The 26,583-nt window shown below is 41.9% G+C and overlaps 1 protein-coding gene across 7 annotated transcripts in view; it reads right to left on the reverse strand.

Moving 5' to 3' along the window:
- LOC137348208 (rho GTPase-activating protein 23-like) overlaps window positions 1-26,583 on the reverse strand; it is a 515,957-nt gene that overhangs the window by 23,080 nt on the left and 466,294 nt on the right. For all 7 annotated transcript variants that reach the window (XM_068013572.1, XM_068013573.1, XM_068013571.1 and 4 more), the window contains 9 exons: window positions 21,837-21,931; window positions 18,442-18,566; window positions 17,478-17,633; window positions 16,988-17,066; window positions 13,331-13,404; window positions 12,291-12,380; window positions 11,220-11,345; window positions 9,642-9,683; window positions 7,273-7,378 (listed from right to left, as the gene is read on the reverse strand). In XM_068013572.1, coding sequence (XP_067869673.1) covers window positions 7,273-7,378; window positions 9,642-9,683; window positions 11,220-11,345; window positions 12,291-12,380; window positions 13,331-13,404; window positions 16,988-17,066; window positions 17,478-17,633; window positions 18,442-18,566; window positions 21,837-21,931 — 893 coding nt within the window. The remainder of the gene's footprint in view (window positions 1-7,272; window positions 7,379-9,641; window positions 9,684-11,219; window positions 11,346-12,290; window positions 12,381-13,330; window positions 13,405-16,987; window positions 17,067-17,477; window positions 17,634-18,441; window positions 18,567-21,836; window positions 21,932-26,583) is intronic.

Here is a 26,583-nt window from a genome sequence, read left to right on the forward strand (position 1 = left end):
GATTTGCCTTCTGTTAAAATCTTATATGTACAATAGAAAACAATACTCTGTGGGGCATAAACTTGGTAAAACTAGCCATTTAAAGCAAATTCCGGTGAAAAAGCCTATATGCAATTTTCTGTTCACTCTAGAATAAGGTGAAGAATCTGTCAGTTGATGCTCTTTATTAATTTGTTGCCTGGAGATGCACACAAACGTTGCAGATCACGCACAAATCTGAGTCTAATCCACTCTCCCTTCATAACAAACAAATGTTTCTTTTTAACTCAACAATGCAGCAGAGGAGCCAAATCATACCCGGTTTATTTCTCCACGAGGTCCGCTTTAGGAATAAGAGATAGTAGAAAGATTTTTAAAAAACAGCCATCAGTGAAAGGAAATTGGAAAAAAAAGTTAAAAAAAGAATCAGCCAAGACTCCTTATTCTCACCATCCTTATCACTTTTGTGCATCTTGAAAGTTAAGACTTCTGTATTTAAATGAGGTAATTGCTCTGAAAAAATACCTTTAAGCAAATAATTCATGGTGTATTAAAAAATTGCCTAAGTAACCCAAATTCCTATTTAGGTGCTCTGTGACACATATTTGCCAGTTCAGCTGGGGAGGGGAGCCAATACCAACACACTTCTGTAATGTTTAGAGGGGGTGTTCCTGCTTGACTTACTTACTGCTTTTCCCTTACTCCTAATGCCAGTGCCTATCACTTACATCTACCCCCTTACCATGGCTGTGACCACAACATGTTGGGCAATATGGGCTCCAGCCTACATCTGATCATCCTGTGTATTTCTTTGTCAAAAAATATATACTTACCTAACAAAACATGTAGACTATTCTACTTTATATTTCTAAATAAAAAGGCCATAAAAATGGGATACAATACTTTAATGGCTATGTTACTGAACTAGTAATCCAGAGTCCTGGACTAATATTCCAAAGAATGTCAGCTCAAATCACACCATGGCGGTTTGAGAATTTTTATTCAGTTTAAAAAATCTGGAAAGTGACTAGGAGGCGGTCAAATTGTCATTAAAACCCAGCTGGTTCACTAATGCCCTTTAAGGAAGGAAACCTGCCATTCTTACTCAGTCTGGTCTATATGGAACTCCACAGCAAAAAGGCTGCCTCTTAACTGCCCTCTAATGTGGCCCAGCAAGCCCCTCAATTCTATCCAGGGAAGGACAATAAATGCTGTCTTTGCCACCAACTTGCTGAAATAGAACCAAGGCCATAATTATGATGGGTGTTGATCTCTTATGTATGTTTAACATACTCATTCCAAATTCCTCTCTGCACAATTTTGATTCAAGTGTTGACTTATTTATTTTAAAAAACCTAAAGCCTGGATTAAAACAGCAGAGGAATTTGGATTGAAAACATTAAGCCTTTATACAAGAGCAGCTCTGATGCTATTCTGCGCTCTTTAGTCCAATTGTTCCCTTTTTGCCCAATTAGTTTTGAAAAGTATTCACAGACTATTTTATGGAAACCTGTGGGATATGACTTAGACAGTCTACATCTGTTAATTCAAAATCACTTAGCTTGAATTACTAGATAATCCATTTTTTTAGTGCGAAGAAGCCTCTGTGCTGTGTTATTGCAATTCCTTAATTTGAATTATTGGATAATTCAAATTTTCTTCATGTAAAAAAACACTTCAAATTAATGGTAGACTGTATGCTAAACATAGCAAGTAACATGAATCATGACCTTATTATTCACGAATTATCACGTCAGCTCACTATTGAGATGATATCCGATAAAGTATCCCCTTGCGGTTTTAATCCTTTTATCTCCTTTTTTAATCTAAGTTTTGCACCTTGTCTCTAGTTTCTGTCTTTTGTAGGTTCCCAGGAATTAAATATGGACTCAGGCTGACAAGATAGGTGGGTGAGTGTGGGTACCAGTGAGCTAGTTGGTGGATGAAATATCGCTCAAGTGGACTCCACGACCATTCGCTATGCACTTCACCTAACCCTCGGTGCTACAACTGACAGCCTTTAACAATCAACAGCTTATGAGGGAGGTCCGCAAATGTCAGCCAAGGCTGGAATTTGAACTTGAATGTTTCAGTTTAATAGTTGGGCCACCAGCCAGTTCATTTTTAAATCACACAAGACGACTTTGCCAGTTCCGCAAATAATACAACTGGTAGTGCAAACAAGTTATAATAAAATTGTACTTGAATCATTATATTTTCATCAGTGCCAAAAAAAGACAGATTACAAGTGACTTTCAGCTGAACTTTGGAACTATCAGTTAGGAACATCAGTGATCCCTGTGTGTAACCAAGTGATTATCCATGGGCGTTACTACTTGAATCCTGTTAATATCAAGACCAGGCAAAAGATGAGAGGTTGATTTGTATCCCCCAGTTTAACTTCAGATTATTATGCTGTTGGAAAAGGCAGACAAACAGGCCTTTGATTTATCAGAGAATCTGATACCAATGCAGAGAACGATATAGCAGCAGTTTTTTTTTATTCATTCGCGGGATTTGAGGGTCACTGGCAAGGCTAGCATTTATTGCCCATCCCTAATAGCTCTCGAGAAGATGGTGGTGAGCCACCTTCTTGTATCGCAGTAGTCCATGTGGTGTAGGTACACCCACAATGCTGTAAGGGAGGAAATTCCAAAATTTTGACCCAACAACAGTGAAGGAGTGGCGATATAGTTCCAAGGCAGTACGGTGTGTGACTTGGAGGGAACTTGCAGGAGGTAGTATTCCCATGCATCTGCTGACCTTGTTCTTCTTAGGGGTAGATGTTGTGGGTTTGGAAGATGCAGTCAAAGGAGTCTTGGCGAGATGCTGCAGTGCATCTTTTAGATGGTACGTTCTGCTGCCACCGTACACCGGTGGTGGTGCGAGTGAATGTTTAAGGTGGGATGCCAATCAAGTGGGCTGCTTTCTCTTGGATGGTGTTGAGATGGTGGAGTCTTGAGTATTGTTGGAGCGGCACTCATCCAGACAAGTGGAGAATTGTGCCTTGTAGATGGGCAGTCACGTGTGAGTTACTTGTCGCAGAATTCTCAAGCTCTCACCTGCTCTTGCAGCCACAGTATCGATGGGCTGGATTTTGTGCTGGAAGCAGGGCTTATGGCACTGGGCCGAAAAGGTGGGGGGAACCCCACCTCTGCCTTCCGCTCTCCCACCACCCCAGCCGGGAGCGATCCTCTGGTCTTTTTTTGGTCAAAGTTTTAGGAGGCAGGATCTCCAATCCCTTAAAGACTTTAAATGGACAGAGATCCCGGCTCCAAGAGCTACCGGCCAATAACAGGGCCAGCAGCTCAGCGGTATCGGCAGCGCTACTAGGAGCGGTGGCCACTGCTGGTACTGCAGATGCCTCGGACCCAGGCCCAGCGCTGGAACCCCGGAGAATAGATAGATGAGGCGAGGTCGCCGGGGCCAAACCGGTAGGCCCTGGCAAGGGGGGTGGTGTTGCAGTCCAGGGGAGGGGGGGATCCTGGGGGGTGAATTGGTTCCCGGTGGGGGTCCTCAGTGGGCCACAAATTGCCTACGAAGGAGGGACCCCCCACCCAAACCCACTGGGTGGGTGCATCGTTTTACAAGATGTCCTCTCCGCGGCGGAGGCCCCCCTCCCTCCCCACTACAGGTAAGATCCCAGTGGCGGGATGAGGCCCTCAATACTTAAGGGCCTCAACTTGCCTCTGGGCGGGATGATTCTTTGTGCCCCTTCGGCCTCCGATCCCACCTCGGCAGGGTGGGGTGGCGGGGGGGGCCTGTAAAATCCTGACCTATATGGCTGGTCCAGTTAGGTTTCTGATCAATGATGGCCCCCAGGGTGCTGATAGTAGGAGATTCAGCGATGGTAATGCCATTGAATGTCAAGGGGAGATGGTTAGATTCTCTCTTGTTGGAGATGGTCAATGCCTTGCATTTGTGTGGCTATTTATCACCCCAAGCCTGAATGTTGTCCAGGTCTTCCTGCATGAGGGCATGGACTGCTTCAATATCTGCAAAGTTGCGAATGGCACTGAACATTGTGTAATAGTCAGTGAACATCCCCACTTCTTACCTTATGTCGGAGGGAAAGTCATTGATGAAGCAGCTGAAGTTGGTTGGGTCTCGGACACTGCCCTGAGGAACTTCTTCAGCGATGTCCTGGGGCTGAGATGATTGGCCTTCTACAACCACAACCATCTTCCTTTGTGCTAGGTTTGACTCCAACCAGTGGAGTTTTCTCCCCTACAATTCCCAACGACTTCAATTTTGTGAGGACTCCTTGACGCCACACATGGTCAAATGCTGCCTTGATGTCAAGGGCAGTCACTCTCACTTCACCTCTGCAATTCAGCTCTTTTGTCCATGCTTGGACTAAGGCTGCAATGAGGTCTGGAGCCAAGTGGCCTTGGCAGAACCCAAACTGAGCACCAGAGAGCAGGTTATTGCTGAGTAAGTGCTAGGTGATATTATTGTCTATGACTCCTTCCATCACTCTGGAGATGATTAAATTTAGAGGTAATTGGCTGGAATATATCTGTCCTGCTTTTTGTGGACAGGACATACCTGGGTAACTTTCCACACTGTCAGGTAGATGCCAGTGTTGTAGCAGCTTGACTAGAGGCCGGCTTGTTCTGGAGCACAAGTCTTCAATACCATAGCCGAGATGTTGTCAGGGCCCATAACCTTTGCTCATCCAGCGCCTCCAGCCATTTTTGATATCACATGGAATGAATTGAATTGTCTAAAGACTGTCATCTCTGTTTGGGACCTCAGGAGGAGGCCAAGATGGATCGTCCACTTGGCATCTCTGGCTAAAGGTAGTTGCAAATGCTTCAGCACGGATGTGCTGGGCTCAGCCATCATTGAAGTTGGGGATGTATGTGGTGCCTCCTCCTCTGGATAGCTGTTTAACTGCCCACCACCATTCACGACTGGATGTGGCAGGACTACAGAGCTTTGACTCGATTTGTTGATTGTGGGATCACTTCCACTGTTTGGCATGTACATTGTCCTGTGATGTAGCTTCATCTGCATTTTTAGATATGCCTGGTGCTGCTCTTGGCATACTCTCCTACACCCTTCATTGGGCCAGGGTTGGCCACTAACTTGATGGTAATGGTAGAGTGAGGGATATGCTGGGCCATGAGACTACAGCTTGTGGTTGAATTCTGCTGCTGCTGATGGCCACAGAGCCTCATGGATGCCCAGCTTTGAGCTGCGAAATCTGTTCAGAATCAACCCATTTAGTATGGTGGTAGTGCTGCACAACACGATGGAGTGTGTCCTCAGTGTGAAGAGGGGACTTCATCTCCACACGAACTGCGAGATGGTCACTCCTACCAATACTGTCATGGACAGATGCATCTGCAACAGGCAGATTGGTGAGGACGAGGTCAAGTAGGCTTTTCCCTCTTGTTGACTCTCTCACCACCTGTTGCAGTTTGAGTCAGATAAATATGTCCTTCAGGACTCAGCCAGCTCGGTCAGTAGTGGTGCTACCAAACCACTCTTGGTGATGGATATTGAAGTCCCCCACCCAGAGTACATTCTGTGCCCTTGCTACCCTCAACATGGGGGAACATTGATTCATCAGCTGAGGAAGGGTGGTAGGTGGTAATAAGCAGGCCGTTTCTTTGCCCATGTTTGTCCTGATGCCATGAGACCTCATGGGGTCTGGAGCTAATGCTCAGGACTCCCAGCATCACTCACTCCTGACTGTATAACACTGTGCTGCCACTTCTGGTGTGTCTGTCCTGCCAGTGGGACAGAACATACCCAAAGATGGTGATTGAGGAGTCTGGGACATTGGCTATAAGGTATGATTCAATGAGTATGACTATGTCAGGCTGTTGCCTGATTTATCTTTGCGGCAGCTCTCCCAATTGGTTGGGAACTGACTAAAGTCATCAGGCATACACTGTTGAGTGAACTTGAATGTTAGTTGCTTAACCCATTCCCTAAGACTTCAGGAGATATTTGAAGGCAGCATATGAACATTCCAATAAATGCAGTATATTAAAGTCTTACAGTTTAATTGAATCAATTTGTTAAAAGCATTAACTATTTAATAAACAGGACAAGTAATGTCAGATTTGCTTAAAAATTGACATTTTCACTGTCTGTCTTTTTATACAAAATACCTGTACAGCCCAGTGCAAGTCACACTACACACAGTGGACTGGATTTTACCAGCTCTCTAGGGACAGGCTGGGAGGCCTGTAAAGTAGTGTGGAAAGGTGGGGAGTTACCTTACTGCCGCCATGGCATTCTGCCAGTGGCTGGGATGGTGCAGGATGGCCCAAAAGCTAATTGTGCCACTTAAGTAACCAATTAAGGACCTCTCCCCACCACCTCTGGTATCTTACCAGCAGAGGGCTCGGCTGGTGGTGGTGGATGCTTCCTAATCGGGTACTCTGTGGGCCACAGAGGGGCTGCCCAGCGGCAACACTTCAACCCTCTCTGGGGCCTGCCTGCGGGCCTCGGCGATCCCCGACCCCAGTCACCGTGTTTTCACGGCGGCATCCATCAATGCGTCCTCTTGGCTGGGTACAGTCCCGCTGTGGCCACCACTCCCGGTGGCACTGCTGACACTGAGGAGCTGCCGGCCAGTCAGAGGGCCGGCAGCTCTCGAAGGCAGGCTCCTGTCTTTTAAAGGGCTGGGAGCCCTGATGGCAGCTAATTAGCTGCCAAATGGGCCTAAAATGTAGCCCGGGGTCCTCCAAACGGCTGGTGCAGGGTTACCCTTGGCTTTCTGGCCTCATCAGGTCCCCACCATCTCGACAAAATCCAGCTCAGTGTATGCAGAATTTTGCAGGATGTGTTATGATGTCATGTCATGCCAAATCATGTCAAAATAAATAGTTAAGCAAAAGAGTGTGCTCCTGTCTTATTTGAATCACTTTGGATATCTTGTTAATATACCCAGTTAGTTTAAATACATAATTTTTATACTTAATACTTTAATACAGTCATGAATGGAAACATCTCCCTACATTGTTTGGGTTGTGCTATCGAAAATCAATGGAATTTCCCATTGAAACTTGTGAGTGATGCATATTCTTCAGCACAAACAGCAAGCACTCAAGCTGATAGTTCGCTCAAGTGATCAATCTACTAATTACTTTAAGGTGTTCACTTCAAAACTTGTTCAGCTACTCTGCTTATATGATCATCAAAATAAAGCAAACTTTAAAAGGAAATGTCTTGACATACACATGTCTCAGATCTGGTACCTTCTACTCTACAGTTTGACAAAATGCATCAGATTAGAAGAGTCAGGGCTATACAGTATTGAAACTTTTCAGTTACCTGAGATATCCCCTGGTGCTCCTCCTGTTCTCCCAATGTTTGACAGCAAATGGTCTATGTTTGGTACTGGTTGTAACTCTGCACTACCTACATGGTCAACTGGAGCCTAGAACATTAAAATAATTTTTTAGAAAAGTTTAATTTGTCTCAATCACATTTAAAACATTGTTTCTTGGTTGCAAATATTTACACCTCTTCAAAAAAGGATGCTTGCATTTATCTATCTTCAGTCAGTCAGAAGGGAGATGGTGGTGGAGTGGTAATGTTACTGAACTAGTAATCCAAAGGGCCAGGCTAATGCCCTGGGGGCACGGGTTCAAATCCCACCATTAAATTCAATTAATTAATAGAAATCTGGAATTGACAGCTAGTCTCAGTAATGGTGCCATGAAACCATCAAATGCCATAAAACCCATCTGGTTGATTAATATCCTTTAGGGAAGGAAATCTGCTGTCCTTACCTGGTCTGGCCTACATGCGACTCCAGACCCACAGCAATGTGGTTGACTCTTAAGTGCCCTCTGAAATGGCCTAGCAAGCCACTCAGTTGTCAAGGGCAATTAGGAATGGGCAACAAATGCTGGCTTTGCCAGTGGTGCCCACATCCCATGAAAGAATTAAAAAAAGTCAGAATAGTAAAGTTAGATGTTATTTGGTGCTCAGGAGGAGAGAGTATTACTCTAATCTAACATGAAGGACAAATTTTCAGCCTCTAAAAGATCTTTACTATTGGACAACTGTTGATGAAACTCCCTGCACAAATGAGATTTCAGCATCAAGCAATGTTAGATAAATATTGTTTATTAGTTTAGATCGTCACAGCCACTGGAAATTTAATTGAGGATTTAAAGTCCTCATGAAGTGAATAGGATGACTAGGGAAAGACTATTTCCTCTGGTTATTGATTTAAAATTATCAGAGAGTGATGACAGATGTTAGGAGAAATTTCTTTATACAGCTGGTTGGTGCAGCATGGATTTCTTTGCCAGAGAGAGTAATTAACAAAGACCCTATTACACCTGTTAAGGTAAACTGGACAACAACTTCAAGCAGAATAGATACAAGGCTATGGGGAGACAGCAAAGCAGTGGCTTAGTTTGGGATTGGAAAATGCAGCACAGCCAATGGTCTGAATGGTGTCCTTCAGTACAGTAAACCTCTACAGTTCTTAGTCATCAAGATGTTTCTCATGTGACATCTGCAAGTTTGGAAGAGATTATTTTTAGTTTTCTTCATTCAGTTTGGGATTTCTTGGTTAATTTCACTGATAAGTTAGGCCCATGTACAGAAGCTGCTCAAACCATTTTAAACTCACTTCTGCCTTTATTGTTACCAATTTCCCTCTGATGAATTAGGATTCTCTTCACTTCTTTTTGGAATGTTCCATATATTTTCACGGACTTGTAATTATTTTTCTCCTCGAATTAAAAACAGTGTGTGTGCCTTTAAGGCTCTGTTAAAAACAATGCACCTTTGAGGGAGAGAAGGTTCTGGAGACACAGTGTGCCACAGCTGCATTTTTGTTACCCTGGGCAACAGCAGGAGAGAGGTGTCACATGGTAATGTTTCCACTTGGCTGTGTGGGGAACTGGCAGAAATTGGTTGAAACCAGTTAGTTCTGAGAGCCTTTCCAGCGAGGCGCACTGAAGGGAAAAAGGAGCTGTTTATTCTCTCAGCAAAAATTCTACAAGGAGCTACAAGCCAAGTTAATTCCCTAAGTAAAGAAAAGCCTTCTTTTTCAAGAAACCATTTGTATTGCTGTGCTCAGCGTCCAAAGAACTGTTTAATGCTTGCTGCAGCCGAAGAGTTGAATGCCTATCTACTGAAGGACCATTTCCATTAAATCCATGTGGAGACTTCGGGTGACCTTTAATGTTCTTCACATTAGAAGACCTCATCCATCAGGACCGTAACGTACAAAGACTTATTTAAAATCAGTTAACTGTGTGTGTGTGAATGCGGGAGTTAGGTTAAAATGAGTTATAAGGTCTTTAGACATAGGTTTATTTTAATAGTGTTTAAGAGTTAGTTTTTTAAATAAATAGTTAATTTGTTTTTTTCTAAAGATACCTAATTTGGTCTGTTTTATTCTGGTGTTACTTGAGTGTTTAATTTGGCTGTTTTCCACTTGGGTGTGAAAGCTTAACAGTATGCTGCGAATTGTGGAGTGATGGGACTGAATTGACAGTGCATTGCTCCTGCCACAGTCATAACAATATTGAGTGCGAGGTCATTATTGCCTAAATTACGTTCAGTTAGAGGTTTCCTTATAATTCCTTAAGCATTCTCTTCTACTTCATCCCAAATAACAAATTTTTCTGAAAGAAAATCTTGTCTAATGCCTATGAGTTAGGTTCAAGAGTACTTACTTTTTCGTCCATGTCCGGGTCTTCATTAAAAAACCAATCATACTGGAAAAAATGCAAACAAACTGATTATCGCAAGAAAAAAATACTCTAGATTGTGAAAACATTCTTGGCACAATATCACATCTGAATTACTGTTTTCTTTTTTCTTTGTTTTAAGCACTGATTTTTGGAGTCCAAGATCAAGAATACACAAAAATAGACCATATAACGAGCAGTGAAATTTTCAGGTCAAAATTACAAAAATAAATTCATAATCAAAATGTAGACCTTAATTGACCTGTATTAATGAATTGGAATGAATTATTCCAAAGGAAAGGGCCATGTTATTAGCTGTATATCATTCTACCTGTTATGGAGAGGGAGGAGGAGCAATCTTGTTATCGCAAGATTTTCTTTAAGGGTATTATTGGGGTTTAATACAAATTTTGGAATTCACCTCTGGTGGGAGGGCAGGGAAGTTAACAGATCAAGCTCAAAAACAGGTGACCCATCTAGGATAGTACCACAATCCTGGATGATAGCAGATCACATCATTGGTTGAAGCACTGGAGGGTTAGTGCCAAGCACAGAAGCGTAAGCTCTTTATTAGTAATGTTAACACATTGAGTAACACCTCAATTAGTTAAAATTAATAACTTGTGAGTTTATTAATTGCTATTGTGCCAAACCTTAGCTGAAGTGTCACTGTTTCAAAGAGACATCACATTCCAAACATTCTAATAGATAGCTATAGCACTCAGAATACCAAATTTTATCCTTTAAATGTACAGTATATATTTGTTCCCATTAAGGTTTCTTGGTCACGGAATTCTGCTAAACTTGAGTCGGTGGCCTGTGCTTCTGGTTAATTTCTTTCCCATTACTGTACACTATATGCAATCAACTCCTATATTTAGTTAAACTTTCTGAAGTCACTGGAGTTCAAAGCAGTTCATTTTTCAATGCCAGAAAAGTTAACAATGGGAGTCTGGCCTTGGGCGAATTCAGGTAATGCAGATTAATCAGGAAACTGAACTGGTTTAAAGTTTAAGACAAACAATGATGTAAGATTAGTTATAACCAGACCAATCAACATGGAAATAAAGAGACAAAAATTTGAAAAATCTTTACAATAGGACCTGAAGTTTTACCTTTGCTAGATTCATGATATCAGAAAATCTTGATGAACATATATTAAAAATGACCTAACTATATGCTATAATCTATGTTTTAAACCCTCTGTGTCATATGTGATCTTCTTCCTCTGTTAATACCGCTCTATAAATAGTTGCTGAGTGTGCATAAGCAACACGGTCTTTCTAGTGCATTCACCAGCCTATGATCCTACTCTATGGCACAATGATATAGCAGCTCAGGCTACTAATATCAGGATCCCTTGAAAATAACACTACTATAGCCCTTTGCATCATTAAGGAGGTTTGGAGTGAGAAAAGGCCATTTGGATCAACAAGGTTACTCCATCCAGAATCCACGTATGATTATTGTGCCATAGATTCCTATCCTCCTCACCATCCCTTGTTGATTTTCCTTAATATATCATCCATATAATTCAATCATAAGGAGAAAGGTTAAACTTACATGCTGTATTAAGGTTTCAATGATTTTGTACCGATCTTGCATGTGCGTCACCATGTCAATCATTTTGTCTTCTGATGTCCTGACGAGGGTTGGCCCAAACACCAATGCCAAATTCCGTGGTTCCATCTGAGAGTGAAGAAATCAAACACAGTATTAGGCTGGAGTACAAATTTCTGTTCAGAGGAATCATGGGCAGAATAAAATATAAAGCTACAAAATGGTCAATTTTCTGTTGGACTCTTATTAATAGATAATTACTGAGTTTATTGAAGATTAAGTATGGGCAGGTGAATGTTGTACATGAAATGTAACACCTAAAACCATGTTTATTAAAGCTTTCTCCGACCTAAGGCACACATCTGATGCTGAGCACCGGGAAGTGGAACAACAACAGCACAGGAGACGAGATTTTATATGCATACTGTGGGAGGACATAGAATCATACAGCACAAGAAGCGGCTAGTCGGTCCACCTCACCTGTGCCAGCCCTTTGAAATATTCTGATTCCCTTGCTCTTTCTATACAGCCCTGGAAATCTTTTGTTTTCACTCATGGGGCTCTGCTCCCAAATGCAGCCTTTCGAAACAAGAGTTGGACAATTGAGGCTATGTTGCTCCTGCTCTATCTCTGATTTGTGCTCCCTTCCAGTGAGGCTAAACTCTGGAATTGCAGCAAGTGCTGAACAATGAATTGATTACCCCGCCCAACCCCAACGCACAATGCAAAATCCCTGTCTTATTTATAATTTGCTCCAAAACCTTGCCCCTCACTAACTCTGCTTCAGAGCCAGAATATTTAACCATCTTGGTCGCATTCTGGAACATTCACCCTAAAACCTTGCAAACTTCCTCTTTTTGCTCTTTCAAAACCATCCTCCAAGCTACTCATTTAACTATAGATTCAGTCACTTCTCCTAACTTTTTTTCCCACCATTGCTTGGCATTGCAAGCTGATGTTGGATTTAATAATTTACCACATATGTAGGAAATACTGTGGAAACAACAATATTAGTTTTAGTACCCGTGTAATTGGCAAACTGTCAATATTATAAATTGCAAGGGTACAGAGTACCTTGTTCTTTTCAGAGTGATCCGCTACAGTCTTCAGATGTCCTGTGAGGAACTTCAGGGTTTCAAAATAATTTTCTGGTAAGTTCCGAAGCTGAAATAATATAAGCCTCATTACCATACAACAACACATTCATGCTCAGTTACCATAAACTCTAATGTAACAGAAACTGTGTCTAAAAATTAAATATAAGTACTTCAACCCAATCTCTGATCTCTTTGTAAAGGCAAAAGCTGAGAGAAAGTAGAGAGTTGTAGTGAATGGCTATTTTTCAGTCTGGAGGAAATTATGGGACTACTGCTCTTTTGGATATATATTAATGAGCTGGACTTAGGTATAGAGGGCATAATTTCAAATTTGCAAATGACACAAAGCTTGGAAATGTAGTAAACAGTGAGGAGGATAGTAATAGACATCAGGAGGACACCAATTGGTTAAATGGAGAGACACACAGTGGATGGAATTTAAAGAGAAGATTTGAAGTGATGCATATTGGAAGGAAAAATGAAGAGAGGCAGTATAAACTAAATGGTACCATTTTAAAGGGATGCAGGAACAGAGACCTGGGGGTTCACATACACAAATGTTTGAAGGTGGCAGGACAAATTGATGAAGCTGTTAAAAGAGCATGCAGGATCCTTGGCTTTATAAATAGAAGCACAGAGTTCAAAAGCAAGGAAGTGATATAAATCACTGGTTAAACTTCAGTTGGAGTATTGTCCAATTCTGGACAACACACTTTAGCAAGGATGTCACAAGATTTAACAGAATGGTACCAGAAATGAGGCAATTCAGTTACGTGGAGGGACTAGAGAAGTTGGGATTGTTCTCTTTAGAGCAAAGAAAGCTAAGGGGAGATCTAAAGGAAAACTTTACACGATCTGTGAGCAAGATGGGATCATGCCAGCTTTAACGTTTTTATTTATTTCCAATAAACATTGATAATGTGAATTTGCTATCAGCTGCAAATGCAGGTATAGTTATCCAGAGTTAGAATATATACAAGGGGTAACAGGTCAGATCTGAAATCTAGTAGAATTTACCAGTTTCTTAAATCTTTGAAGTCTTTCTGCTGCATCCTCCAGTCTGTTGGTTTCAATGAAATCATTGTATTTATCTGTAAAGTAGAGGAAACATCAATGTACACTTAGCTACAGCTATCTGTCAGCTTGGTTCTGCTGGTAATGCCCTTGCATCTGGGTCAGAAGCAGAGTTTTGGATGAGCTCAGGTTTATGAAGGGTGGAAGATGGGTGGGTCAGCCAAGAGAGCATTGTAATAGTTGATTTGGAGATACAAAAGCACAGATGAGGATTTCAGTGGCTGAGTTGGTGTGCAAACGTATGATGTTACAAAGGTGGAAATAAACCAGTCTTGGGGGAAGAGGATATGGGGCTGAATTCTATAAGCCTGCCGCCGAAATTGGTGGTGGGCAAAAAAATGGCGACTCGCCGGCACAGGTCACACGCCAAAAAGCCACCGTGATTCCAAGCGGGGCAGCTTATTTAAATAACCGGGGTGGGCCGCACCCCTCCCCCCCCTGCCCCCAATCATGTGGAGGGGCTGGGCAATCGTGTCAGCTGCCTGTCTGTGTGCAGGTGCTGACGCCATTTTTAAAGGGCTGTTAGCCCTATCAGCAAATTTAAATACTTAAAGAAAGATTTATAGAGTCATATAGAGTCATAGAGCACAGAAACAGGCCCTTCGGCCCATCAGGTCTGTGCCGGCCATCTAGCACCTACCTATTCTAATGCCATTTTCCAGCACTTGGTCCATAGCCTTGTATGCTCTGGCATTTCAAGTGCTCATCTAAATACTTCTTAAATGTTGTGATGGTTCCTGTCTCTACCACCCCTTCAGGCAGTGCGTTCCAGATTCCAACCACCCTCTGGGTGAAAATTATTTTCCTCAAATCCCCTCTAAACCTCCTGCCCCTTACCTTAAATCTATGCCCCCTGGTTATTGACCCCTCTGCTAAGGGAAAAGGTTTCTTCCTATCTAATCTATCAATTCCCCTCATAATTTTGTATACCTCAATCATGTCCCCCTCAGCCTTCTCTGCTCTAAGGAAAACAACCCTAGCCTTGTCAGTCTCTCTTCATAGTTGAAACGCTCCAGCCCAGGCAACACCCTGGTGAATCTCCTCTGCACCCTCTCCAGTGCAATCACATCCTTCCTATAGTGTGGTGCCCAGAACTGTACACAGTACTCCAGCTGTGGCCTATAGCGTTTTAAACAGCTCCATCATAACCTCCCTGCTCTTATATTCTATGCCTCGGCTAATAAAGGCAAGTATCCCACATGCCTTCCTAACCACCTTATCTACCTGTGCTGCTGCCTTCAGCGATCTATGGACAAGTACACCAAGGTCCCTCTGACCTTCTGTACTTCCTAGCGTCCTACCATTCATTGTATATTCCCTTGCCTTGTTAGTCCTCCCAAAATGCATCATCTCACACTTCTCAGGATTAAATTCCATTTGCCACTGCTCCGCCCATCTTACCAGCCCAACTATATCGTCCTGTAATCTAAGGCTTTCTTCCTCACTATTTAAGACATCACCAATTTTCGTGTCATCTGCGAACTCACTGATCATACCTCCTATATTCACGTCTAAATCATTAATGTACACTACAAACAGCAAGCAGTACATCACTGGTCACAGTCTTCCACTCGCAGAAACAACCCTCGACCATCACCCTCTGCCTCCTACCACTAAGCCAATTTTGGATCCAATTTGTCAAATTGCCCTGGATCCCATGGGCTCTTACCTTCTTAACCAATCTCCTATGTGGGACCTTATCAAAAGCCTTACTACCTTACTGAAGTCCATGTAGACTACATCAACTGCTTTACCCTTATCTACACATCTAGTCACTGCCTCAAAAAATTCAATCAAGTTAGTCAGACAAGATCGCCCCCTAACAAAGCCATGCTAACTATAATTTATTGAAATTAAATAAATACATCTCTTTTGCCCCTCTCCCACACCCCCAATAACAATTAAATTATTTGCCCTTCCCCCCTGCCCAAAACACTTACCTTTGCCATCTGACCTCCGCACCTCCCAACCCCCACAACTGCACAAACTTTAAACTATAACCCTTTCCACCATCCCCTACACCCACGATGCTAATTTGACCCCATCCCCCACTTGGCACTGAGAAACCTACCTCCTCTCCCCTCCCCATCAGTGTTGCGCCTTGTTTCCCTGGATGGGGATCCGATGGCGCGACAGTGCCAGCTACCAGGGTGAAGATCGCGGCAGGACATTAGGAGCGATGGAAGACTCATTAATTCAGGTAATTTAATTTAATTAAATATTTAAATGGTGGTCCTGTAGCCGAATGGCGGGGGTGGTGCCACGAGGCCTCGCCGACAATATCGGGCCGGGTCCTGCTGGCGTCGAGGTGCGTGATGGGCCTCATTCGGGGCCATCATCATGACTGCCACCAACCCCCACCCCCCCGCCATGGATCCCAACATTGAGGCCTCTATAGAATTCAGCCCACAGAGTCTGAAGCTCAGCTCAGAGTCAAATAGGATGCTGAGGTTGCGAACAGTTTGGTTCGGCCTGAGATGGTGGTTAGGTTGGGGGTGAATGGAATTGGTGGGTGAGGAACAATGCTTGTGGTGGGGGCTGAAGACAATGGCTTTGGTCTTCCTATTGCTTAATTGGAGATTTGGATGTCGAGTAAGCTGTCTGATAACACAGAGGCAGTGGAGAGGTCAAATGAGGTGGTGGTGAGGTACAGGTTGTCAACAGCATATGTGGAACCTGATGTGACTTTGGATGATGTCGACAAGGGCCAGTTTGTAGATGAGAGAGAGGAGGGGGACAAGGATACATTCTACAGGGACTCCAGAGAAAAGGAAAGAGAAGGCATTGCAGGAAATTATCTGGATACCCAAGAAAAAGGAAAAAGGCATTTATATAGCACCTTTCACAACCTCAGGACATCCTAAAGTGCTTTACAGCCAATTAAGTACTTTTTAAAAAAAGTGTAGTCACAGTTGTAATCTAGGAAACCAGTCAAGCGTAGTGTTACTCAGCTGGGCATTGAAGTAGAGGCTTTTGAGGAGAATGGGTTGGTCAACAGTCTCAAAGGCTGTAGACAGGTCGAGAAGGTTAAGGACGGATATTGCACTGTGGTCACAGTCACAGAGGACATCATTTCTGACTCTGATTAGGGAGGTTTTGGTGCTGTGATGTGTCCTGATTGGAAGGTTCAAACATGGAGTTGCAGGAAAGATGGGTATGAATTTTTGAGATGACAAAACATTCAAGAAACTTGGAGAGCAAAAGGAGATTGGTGGGGGGGCTGTAGTTTGCAAGGAAAGAGGGGGCAAGGGTATTTCTTTAACAACTATCACCAAAATCAAATTAACTAGTAATTCAGCACATTGCTGATTATAGGATCTTGCCAGTCACTGCACTTTAAAGTTATTCTTTGTATGAGAAACATTTTAACACATCCGTTAGCTGTGAAAAGGCACCAAATAACTGAAAAGCTTTTGCTCATTTTTTTCTATGAAATTTAACGATCGTTTTAAAATACTTCAAAATTATAGATCACAACTTCCATAAATGGACATTTATTGCTGTAGCTCTGGTATAATGACTTCTAAATGTCCTAAAATTGTACAAGTGATTGACTGCTTTCAAATTGAAACCAATGAATTATTAAGATGTTTTACTCACCATCTGTGAACAGAGGTTCAGGCAGCTTTCGGAAGAACAGTTTAAGCAAACTGCTAATCACATTCAGGTCCTGCCATTTCTGCAGACAAAATTACTCATGTAAGCAACCATTATATGCCATTAGAGAGGACACCACTCAAATGCAGATCCCTACTGTTAACCATTCTTTTGCGAACAATGGATACCATAGCAGAGAGTCAAGACAAAGAATCACGGATGCCTCTTTGAAGCACTGGATCAAATTTGATGTTTTTTTACAGCATTTTAAACAGAAACTGCTAAAATAAGTGTAGCTTTGGCCTCATGTTCACCACAGTGCTTAGAGACGGATGCTCAATGGTGAGCTGTTCGCACAGTGTCAGTCAGAAAACTGAGCAAAAGGCTGACAGTTCTCAGCTAATTTCCTGCCAAACAAGGCTCCAAATGACTCATCCAAATAAGAAATAGAGGAAGAGGTAGTAACAGGTTTGTAGAAGAATTGGAAGCTTACTTCTTCTGAGGTATTTAGATCAGTCATTCCCTTATTGAGTTGTTCTTGTAGGGTGGAGACCATGGCATTGTTCCCTGGTACCCTATAGATCCCTGTGTACTCCAAACCCTTCTCCTCCACCAATTTACAACAGATCTCCACTATCAATGGAATAAACTGAAAGAACAAATACATACACACATAAATACTTGAACAGCAAATCGAGACCGCCATAATGCAATATTTAACTATGTCTAAAATAGAAACATAAAACAGATGTAACTACTTTTTCTTCAAAAAAAGTGAAACAAAACAACTTTTTATCCATTTTGAGATGTGTGCATTGCAAGCAAGACCAGAATTTATTGTGCATTCCTAATTGCCCTCAAGGTGGTGGTGGTGAGCCACCTTCTTGAACCACTGCTTTTTTCTGTAGCGGGTCGCTTGCTACGCCATTTCAGAGGGCAGTCAACCACACTGCTGTGGATCTGGAGTCACATGTAGGTCAGACCAGGTAAGGATGGCAGATTTCCCCAAAGGACGGTAGTGAGCCACATGGGTTTTTATGATGATTATTAATTAGACTAGCATTTTATTCCAGAATTATTAATTAATTGAACTTAAATTCTCCCAGTTGCTGTGGTGGGATTTTAACTCGTCTCATTAGACAGGGCCTCTGGATTACTAGTCCAGTAACATTACCACTATGCCACCATCCTCACTTCTCAAGGCACTTTACGGGATCGGTATCAAACAAAATTTGGCACCAAGCCACATAAAGAGGTATCAGGTCAAGTGACCAAAAGCTTGGTCAAAGAGGTAGGTTTCAAAGAGTGCCTTAAAGGACAGAGAGGTAGAAATGCAGAGAGCTTTAGGGAAAGAATTCCAGAACAAAAGTAAAGCTCCAATTTAAATAATAAGCAGCTGCACATGTCAAGGCATGAATGGTTACAGCCTAGTAAAGGTAAGCACCCACAACCACTACCTTGTTATTTACACCAGGTTGACATTCCTCTAATCGAACACCAAAAGCTGCTCCAGAAACTGGTTTCTTAGTTTTCTTCATTATATTCAACCAAGAACTTTTGTCCTTAGGAGGGCTACTTTCATCTGGAAAAGGCAACCAAAAGGTGATTCACCACTTTAACAAGAAAAAACCTACGCCAGATACATTTTGTTATTTTATGGGGAAGGTTCAGTCAGTAATTGCACAAGAGAACCAAGTCCTCTCTTTCCTGATCACACAGTTGAAGTGCTTTTCAAAACATTTTAAGTCTCGAACAATTTTGTTATCAAGGATAAATAGGTTTAAACTCTTCTATCCGTTAAATAGCATTATGCAAGCTGTATAACCCATTAAGTCATTTAAACTTTAGCCACTCGGATCTAGTGACGTGAAGAGATTAGTTACTAATGGAGTTAGACTAAGTGCAGTATCGCAACTCTTTAACTAGCTAGTTATGCCTTGTAAAATTACTTCTTTCTTTGTAATCCCTTGAATATATTAGATTGACTTAGCTCATCATGGGGTTGCACACGTCAAGGATAACTCAATTTGCAATTACCTAAATGACTTTCATTTTGTAGTTAAATTCTCATATTAAATAACGAATGTCATTTTAAGAACGAATGCAGTCTGCACTGTCACACAGCCTGCTATATAATGATATACATGACGATTCTGCACATTGGAAAGGAGGGTGGAGAAGGAGAGATTTCTTCTGCTTACAATGTAATAGCAATATCCAAAATGGGAAGATTTATTCTAATTGCTATTTTCAACAAAATTGCAAACATGTTTTTTAAGTTCTTTTCTATTTTATAGTAAAGATAAGAGCCTTAGTATTGCAAGACAAGCAGTAGCAATGGCCTTTGGTCTGCATCAAGTTCTACAATGAGGACTGCGCCTCTAATGTGAATATAAATGGTTAGTTCAGGGAGCTTTTCCAGCAGCACACTTGGCTGGAAAGTGCAAAAACTGACAAGGCAACAACTCTGGAAGGATGGAGCAGGTGGTGGTCTCCATGCATCTAGTTCAGCTGTTTTCTATCGAATTATGAAAATTCACCTAAAATATATTTACTAACGGTTCTGCATCATAACACACTGAAGCTGAGAAGTGAAGGGAAGGGAATTACCAACAAGCTTTTGGAATCCAGTTAACATTTTACAGATTTCTGGACAACCTACTAAAAGAACTGGACTGTCCAGTCTAAAACTGGCTACTACTCATCTCTACTACTAACAAGGTCATCCATTCTCAGTTTTTAAAAAGAATTTCTCGAACTAAAGGACATATAAAAAAAGTATTCCACAGACTCAGTTACACATTTCCTTGCCCAGATTTCATTTAAAATCATTGCAGGATGAAGGATTTATATATTTTTAAAAACAATTTTAACAGCCACTTTTCACTTATTCCCTCTTTCCTAGGTCATCTACCATTTTTCAGCTGGGGGCAGGCAGGTGACCTACTGCCAAGCCTTTGTGCAACTGCATCCCCAGCTGAAATGGCATTCTTCCATTTTACCTCCCTCTCTGTGGAGATCTGTTTTTGCGAAACATTGAAGACACTGTACTGTTTGAAACAAGAGTGCCCTCTGGTGCACTAGTTAACTCCTGCAGAAACAGTCAAGCAAAACTCACACTGTTACTGTGAGACACAGGTCTACTCTGAGTTTCACCCCACTGTCAGTTTTACTGCGAAACTTAACAGTGACACATCCCTACTGAACAATACATGATAACGAAACTCTTCAGGCTTCAATAAACATATTTCTCTTACTCACACATTCTTTCCCAAGACCTCAAAATTGTGAAACTCCTCACCTCCTTCAGTCACTCCATCCTGCTGTAATCTACAGACCTTCAAAACTTACATTTGGTATTTAACTACTATTTACTTAGTTTTCTCTCTTGATCTTTGTGGTGTCTTCCACCATGAACCACGATCATTCACCGAAATTTCTCAACAACAAAAATCCCCTAGTTAAAATAAGATGCATTGTTCCTGTCAGGAGCTCACCATGTGGCAAAGCACTCCATGCTCCGGCAATTCTCTAAAGAAATTTTCTGCAATGTTTCTTCTCACGCTCTTTTAAATTGACAATTACTCATGACTATTACCACAACTGGACAAAATCTACAATAATACTACTCAGATTCTGTCTGGCTGGCAGTTTTAATTTGTCAGTTTAAGGGGCGTGTTTATTGTTTCGTTTATTTGGTGGATGGTGCCTGGTGCAGGTGGGCCTGCAGAGGACTGGAATGCATGGTGCACGTGTGGCTGCTAACGGATGGTGGCGGCGGCAGGATGGAGGAGGGTTGGTGGAGAACAAAAACAGCGGACGGCGAGGGGGGCCCAACAACAAAATCACCCTGGCTGGAGAGATTGTTTCTGTGAGGGATGGGATGGGACAGATGGGAATGGTAAGAGCAGGATGGGGTTGGCATGAGAGGGATGGATGAGATGGTGGAATTGGTTAAGTGTGGCAAAATGGAAGGGTCAATTATTTGATACAACTTACTATTCGAAAGCTATTCTTTGTGCTAAAAATGAAGACTCACTAGATTTGAATGAAAAACTTTTAGAAAAACTGTTAGGTGTATTGAAAGAATACATTAGCATTGATTCTATAGATGAAGATGAAGAGTCTATACCCTCCAGAATTTCTATGCAGTTTAACTCCAGTCGACATGCCACCACACAAATTTAGGCTCAAGGAAGGAGCAATTATAATATTGCTACGGAACTTGAATCCTAAACAAGAACTTTGTCATGGAACAAGATTGGTAGTTAGGAAGATGTTTTCTTCAATGATAGATGCGGAAATTATAACAGGCAGATTTCAAGGAAATAGAGTGTTTATTCCACAAATAATAGAGTCCAACAGATGTAAACCTGCTTGTTCAAATCAGGAGAAAACAGTTCCTAATTAGACTTTCATATTCTATGACTATAAACAAGTCACAAGGCCAGGCTCTTGACAAAATTTGTAATTATATTCCTACGTCCGTTTTTATACATCAACAGTTTTATGTAACTTTTTCCACAGTGAGAAGTTTTGGTTCTGTTAAAGTCTTTGCAGTAAGAATAACTAGAAATCCTGTATTTAAAGAAGTACTGTTGTAATAAAGATACTAATTAGACCGCAAATATTTTGCGGTTAGTCTCAATTAAACCAGTTAGCTTTTCTTCTCCAACAGAAATAGCACCAGCATTGCAAGCAAACTAAAACTTTGCTTTAAGTCAGAATGTTTGGAGATAGGGGAGAATTGTGAGGGTGAATCACTGAAGCAAGTGGAAAGCAATGAGATTCGTAGCACTGTATTGGTTACAAGGCCATGGCAGTGACACCACAGGATGTTAAGCTGAATTACCTCTGTTTGCATTATCTTGCCTGGGAGATCGTGGACGTCGAGTGACGTAGTGACGCGATCCTTTTGGAGAAGACTCGGATTTAATATTTGCGGGGCTGTAACACGATACAGGTACAATCTCAGTTATGCAATCAAAGTTTAATTTAAAGTGGCAACACAATAATTCATTTTCTGTGTTTTGACACATGGCCCCAAATCATACATATTTTAAGAGAAATATACAGGGTTTGAATTTGATGACCTGACCAAACCACTAGTAAATTCTTCAATTTAGGCAGTTAAATCATTGACCATTATTTAGCTATAATGTACAGTTTAATTCTTCCACCTGGATAGTAGTCCATCCTTTATTCTCTGTGATACCTATTCTTCTATTCTCTGCTAAAATGTCAACATGAGCTGAAACCAGTTCTATGGGGTCGGATTGACTTTTTTTGCAAACTTGAGCAAAGGATGCATAATATATCTTTATGATTTGCTTGATTGCGAAAAAGAACTATAAAGTAGTAACTACCGAGGAAGGTATTCCTGATCTCTCAACAACAATATAAACTTACATGGTTAGACAGAAAATTAAAGTACTAGGATGACCAGGCAGCAGTCCTGTCACACAATACAGAGGGAAGTGTGATCAGAGGTAAAGTAAATAAGTCAGAGGGTCACAGACCTACTCTTTCCATAAAGGGGAATAAGAAAAGTGATAGGCAGAGAAATCAAGGGCCAGAATCAAACAGGGACACAGTGAAAAATATTGGGACAAGGACAAGTAATACTAAAGAGACAAGCCTTAAGGCTTTGTGCCTTAACGCGCGGAGCATTCGCAATTAAGTGGATGAATTAATCGCGCAAATAGATGTAAACGGGTATGATATAGTCGAGATTACGGAGACATGGCTGCAAGGTAACCAGGGATGGGAAATGAACATCCAGGGATATTCAGTATTTAGGAAGGACAGACAAAAAGCAAAAAGGCGGTGGAGTTGCATTGCTGGTTAAAGAGGAAATTAACGCAGTAGTGAGAAAAGATATTAGCTCTGACGATGTGGAATCTGTATGGGTAGAGCCGAGAAACATTAAGGAGCAAAAAGCGTTAGTGGGGGTTGTATATAGACCCCCAAACTGTAGTGGTGATGTTGGGAATGGGATTAAACAGGAAATTAGAGATGTATGCGATAAAGGAACATCTGTAATTATGGGTGACCTTAATCTGCATATAGATTGGGTAAATCAAATTAGTCACAATACCGTAGAGGAGAAATTCTTGGAGTGTATACGAGATGGTTTTCTGGACCAATACGTTGAGGAACCAACTAGAGAACAGGCCATCCTAGACTGGGTATTGTGTAATGAGAGAGGAATAATTGACAATCTAGTGGTGCAAGACCCCTCGGGGACGAGCGACCATAATATGATAGAATTCTTCATCAAGATGGAGAGTGACATAGCTGATTCTGAGACAAGGGTCCTGAATCTTAGTAAAGGAAACGACAAAGGTATGAGGCGCGAGTTGGCCATGACGGATTGGGAAACGTTACTTAGAGGGATGACGGTGGATAGGCAATGGCAAACAATTAAAGAGCGCATGGATGAACTGCAACAATTGTTTATTCCTGTCTGGCGCAAAAGTAAAATGGGAAAGGTAGCCAAACCATGGCTTACAAGGGAAATTAGAGATAGCATTAGATCCAAGGAAGAGGCATATATATTTTCCAGGAAAAACAACAGACCTGAAGATTGGGAGCAGTTTAGAATTCAGCAAAGGAGGACCAAGGGATTGATTAAGAAGGGGAAAATAGAGTATGAGAGCAAGCTTGCGGGGAACATAAAAACTAACTGTTAAAGTTTCTATAGGTATGTGAAGAGAAAAAGATTGGTGAAGACAAACGTAGGTCCCTTCAGTCAGAAACAGGGGAATTTATTATGGGGAATAAAGAAATGGCTGACCAACTAAATGCATACTTTGGTTCTGTCTTCACAAAGGAGGACACAAATATCATACCAGAAATGTTGGGGAACACAGGGCTTAGTGAGAGAAGAGGAACTGGAAGAAATCAGTATTAGTAGAGAAATGGTGTTGGGGAAATTGATGGGATTGAAGGCCGATAAATCCCCAGGGCCTGATGATATGCATCCCAGAGTACTTAAGGAAGTGGCCCTAGAAATAGTGGATGCATTGGTGGTCATCTTCCAAGATTCTATAGACTCTGGATCAGTTCCTACAGATTGGAGGGTAGCTAATGTAACCCCACTGTTTAAAAAGGGAGGTAGAGAGAAAGCAGGGAATTATAGACCAGTCAGCCTGACATTGGTAGTGGGGAAAAGTTTAGAGTCCATTATCAAAGATTTTATAGCAGAGGACTTGGAGAACAGTGGTAGAATCGGACAGAGTCAGCATGGATTTACAAAAGGGAAATCATGCTTGACAAATCTACTGGAATTCTTCGAGGATGTAACTTGTAGAGTTGATGAAGGGGAGCCAGTGGAGGTGGTTTATTTGGACTTTCAGAAGGCTTTCGACGAAGTCCCACATAAGAGATTAGCATGTAAAATTAAAGCGCATGGGATTGGGGGGTAGTGTATTGCGATGAACAGAAAATTGATTGGCGGACAGGAAACAAAGAGTAGGGATAAATGCGTCTTTTTCCAAATGGCAGGCAGTGACTAGTGGGGTACCACAGGGATCGGTGCTAGGAACCCAGCTATTCACAATATACATTAATGATTTAGATGAGGGAACTAAATGTAATATCTCCAAATTTGCAGATGACACAAACTGGGTGGAAGATTGAGTTGTGAGGAGGATGCAGAGGCGCTTCAGGGTGTTTTGGACAAGTTGAGTGAGTGGGCTAATGCATGGCAGATGCAGTATAATGTGGATAAATGTGAGGTTATCCACTTTGGTCGCAAAAACAGGAAGGCAGATTATCTGAATGGCTATAAACTGAGAGAGGGGGATATGCAGCAAGACCTGGGTGTTCGCGTACACCAGTCGCCGAAGGTAAGCATACAGGTGCAACAGGCGGTAAAAAGGCAAATGGTATGTTGGCCTTCATAGCGAGAGGATTTGAGTACAGAAGCAGGGATGTCTTGCTGCAATTATACAGGGCCTTGGTGATGCCACACCTGGAATATTCTGTGCAGTTTTGGTCTCCTTATCTGAGGAAGGATGTTTTTGCTATAGAGGGAGTGCAGCGAAGGTTTACAAGACTGATTCCTGGGATGGCAGGACTGACATATGAGGAGAGATTGAGTCAGTTAGGATTACATTCGTTGGAGTTCAGAAGAGTGAGGGGGGATCTCATAGAAACCTATAAAATTCTAACAGGACTTGACAGGGTAGATGCAGGAAGAATGTTCCCGATGGTGGGGGAGTCCAGAACCAGGGGTCATAATCTAAGGATACGGGGTAAACCTTTCAGGACTGAGATGAGGAGAAATTTCTTCACCCAGAGAGTGGTGAGCCTGTGGAATTCACTACCACAGAAAGCAGTTGAAGCCAAAACATTGAATGTTTTCAAAAAGGTGTTAGATATAGCTCTTGGGTCTAAAGGGATCAAAGGGTATGGGGCAAAAGCCAGAACAGGCTACTGAGTTGGATGATCAGCCTGCTCCTATTTTCTATATTTCTATACAATATTTTGCCGCAATTTGGTCCTGACCTTGAAGCAGGCTTCCTGCTGGTTATCTCAGCCAGAAGTAATTACTTACTGAGCCAGGACATAAAAGTAAAAGTCACAGTAAATAAAATGATATGACTGGTGATTCGGTAACACTATGTGATTTCTTTAAAAAATAAATCTCTCAACAAAGGATACTTTCCTACCCTGCAAAGTATTAAATCTTGCACTTGCAAATACAGAATTGCGATTGCTGGCACACAAAACTGCGGCAGGAGCAATGCACTGTCAATTCAGTCCCGTCACTCCACAGGTCGCAGCATATTATTAAGCTTTCACACCCAATCGGAAAAAAGCCAAATTAAACACTCTAGTAACCGCAGAATGAAACAGACCAAACCAGGTATCTTTCGATAACAAATTAACTATTTATTAAAAACTAAATCTTTAACACTACTAAGATAAACCTACGTCTAAAGATCTTATAACTTCTTATCTTAATCTAAACCCCCCATTCACACACATACATTCAAAAATAACAGTCATTAACCATTTTTTAAAAAGTGGAGTTTTTAAAATTGGCTGTTTCTTAAGGATAAATAAAAATAAGTAAGTCTTTGTGGATTACGTTCCTGGCGGATGAGGTATTCTAATGTGGAAATAATCAAAGCGCCACTCGAAGTCTTCACATGGATTTGATGCAGTAGTCAATTCTTAATAGGCATTCAACTCTTTGGCTGCAGTAGGCATCAACAGTTCCTTCAGCAATACAAATGGTTTCTTGAAAAAAGGCTTTTCTTCTTTCCTTAGGGAATTAACTTGGCCTGAAGCTCCTTGTAGAATTTCTGCTGAGTGAATAAACAGCTCCTTTCTCTTCAGTATGCCTTGCTGATGATTTAGCCAGTTTTATACACAGCCAAAATACAGCTGTGGCACACTGTGGCCGGAATGTTACGCCACCCCAACAAACCGGATTGTGGCAGGAGTGGCATAAAATGGAGCGGGACGCTTTCCCGACATGCTCCCGCCTCTGCCCCCCCCCCCCCGCAGTTTACGTAGGGCGGGGGGGGGGGGAGGAGGAGGAAAATGGCCCACCTGCCCCAGGCCAATCAAGGCCCTTAAGGTGGCCA

This window comes from Heterodontus francisci, chromosome 33 (assembly GCF_036365525.1).
Source record: "Heterodontus francisci isolate sHetFra1 chromosome 33, sHetFra1.hap1, whole genome shotgun sequence".
In the NCBI taxonomy this organism is placed as follows: Eukaryota; Metazoa; Chordata; class Chondrichthyes; order Heterodontiformes; family Heterodontidae; genus Heterodontus; species Heterodontus francisci.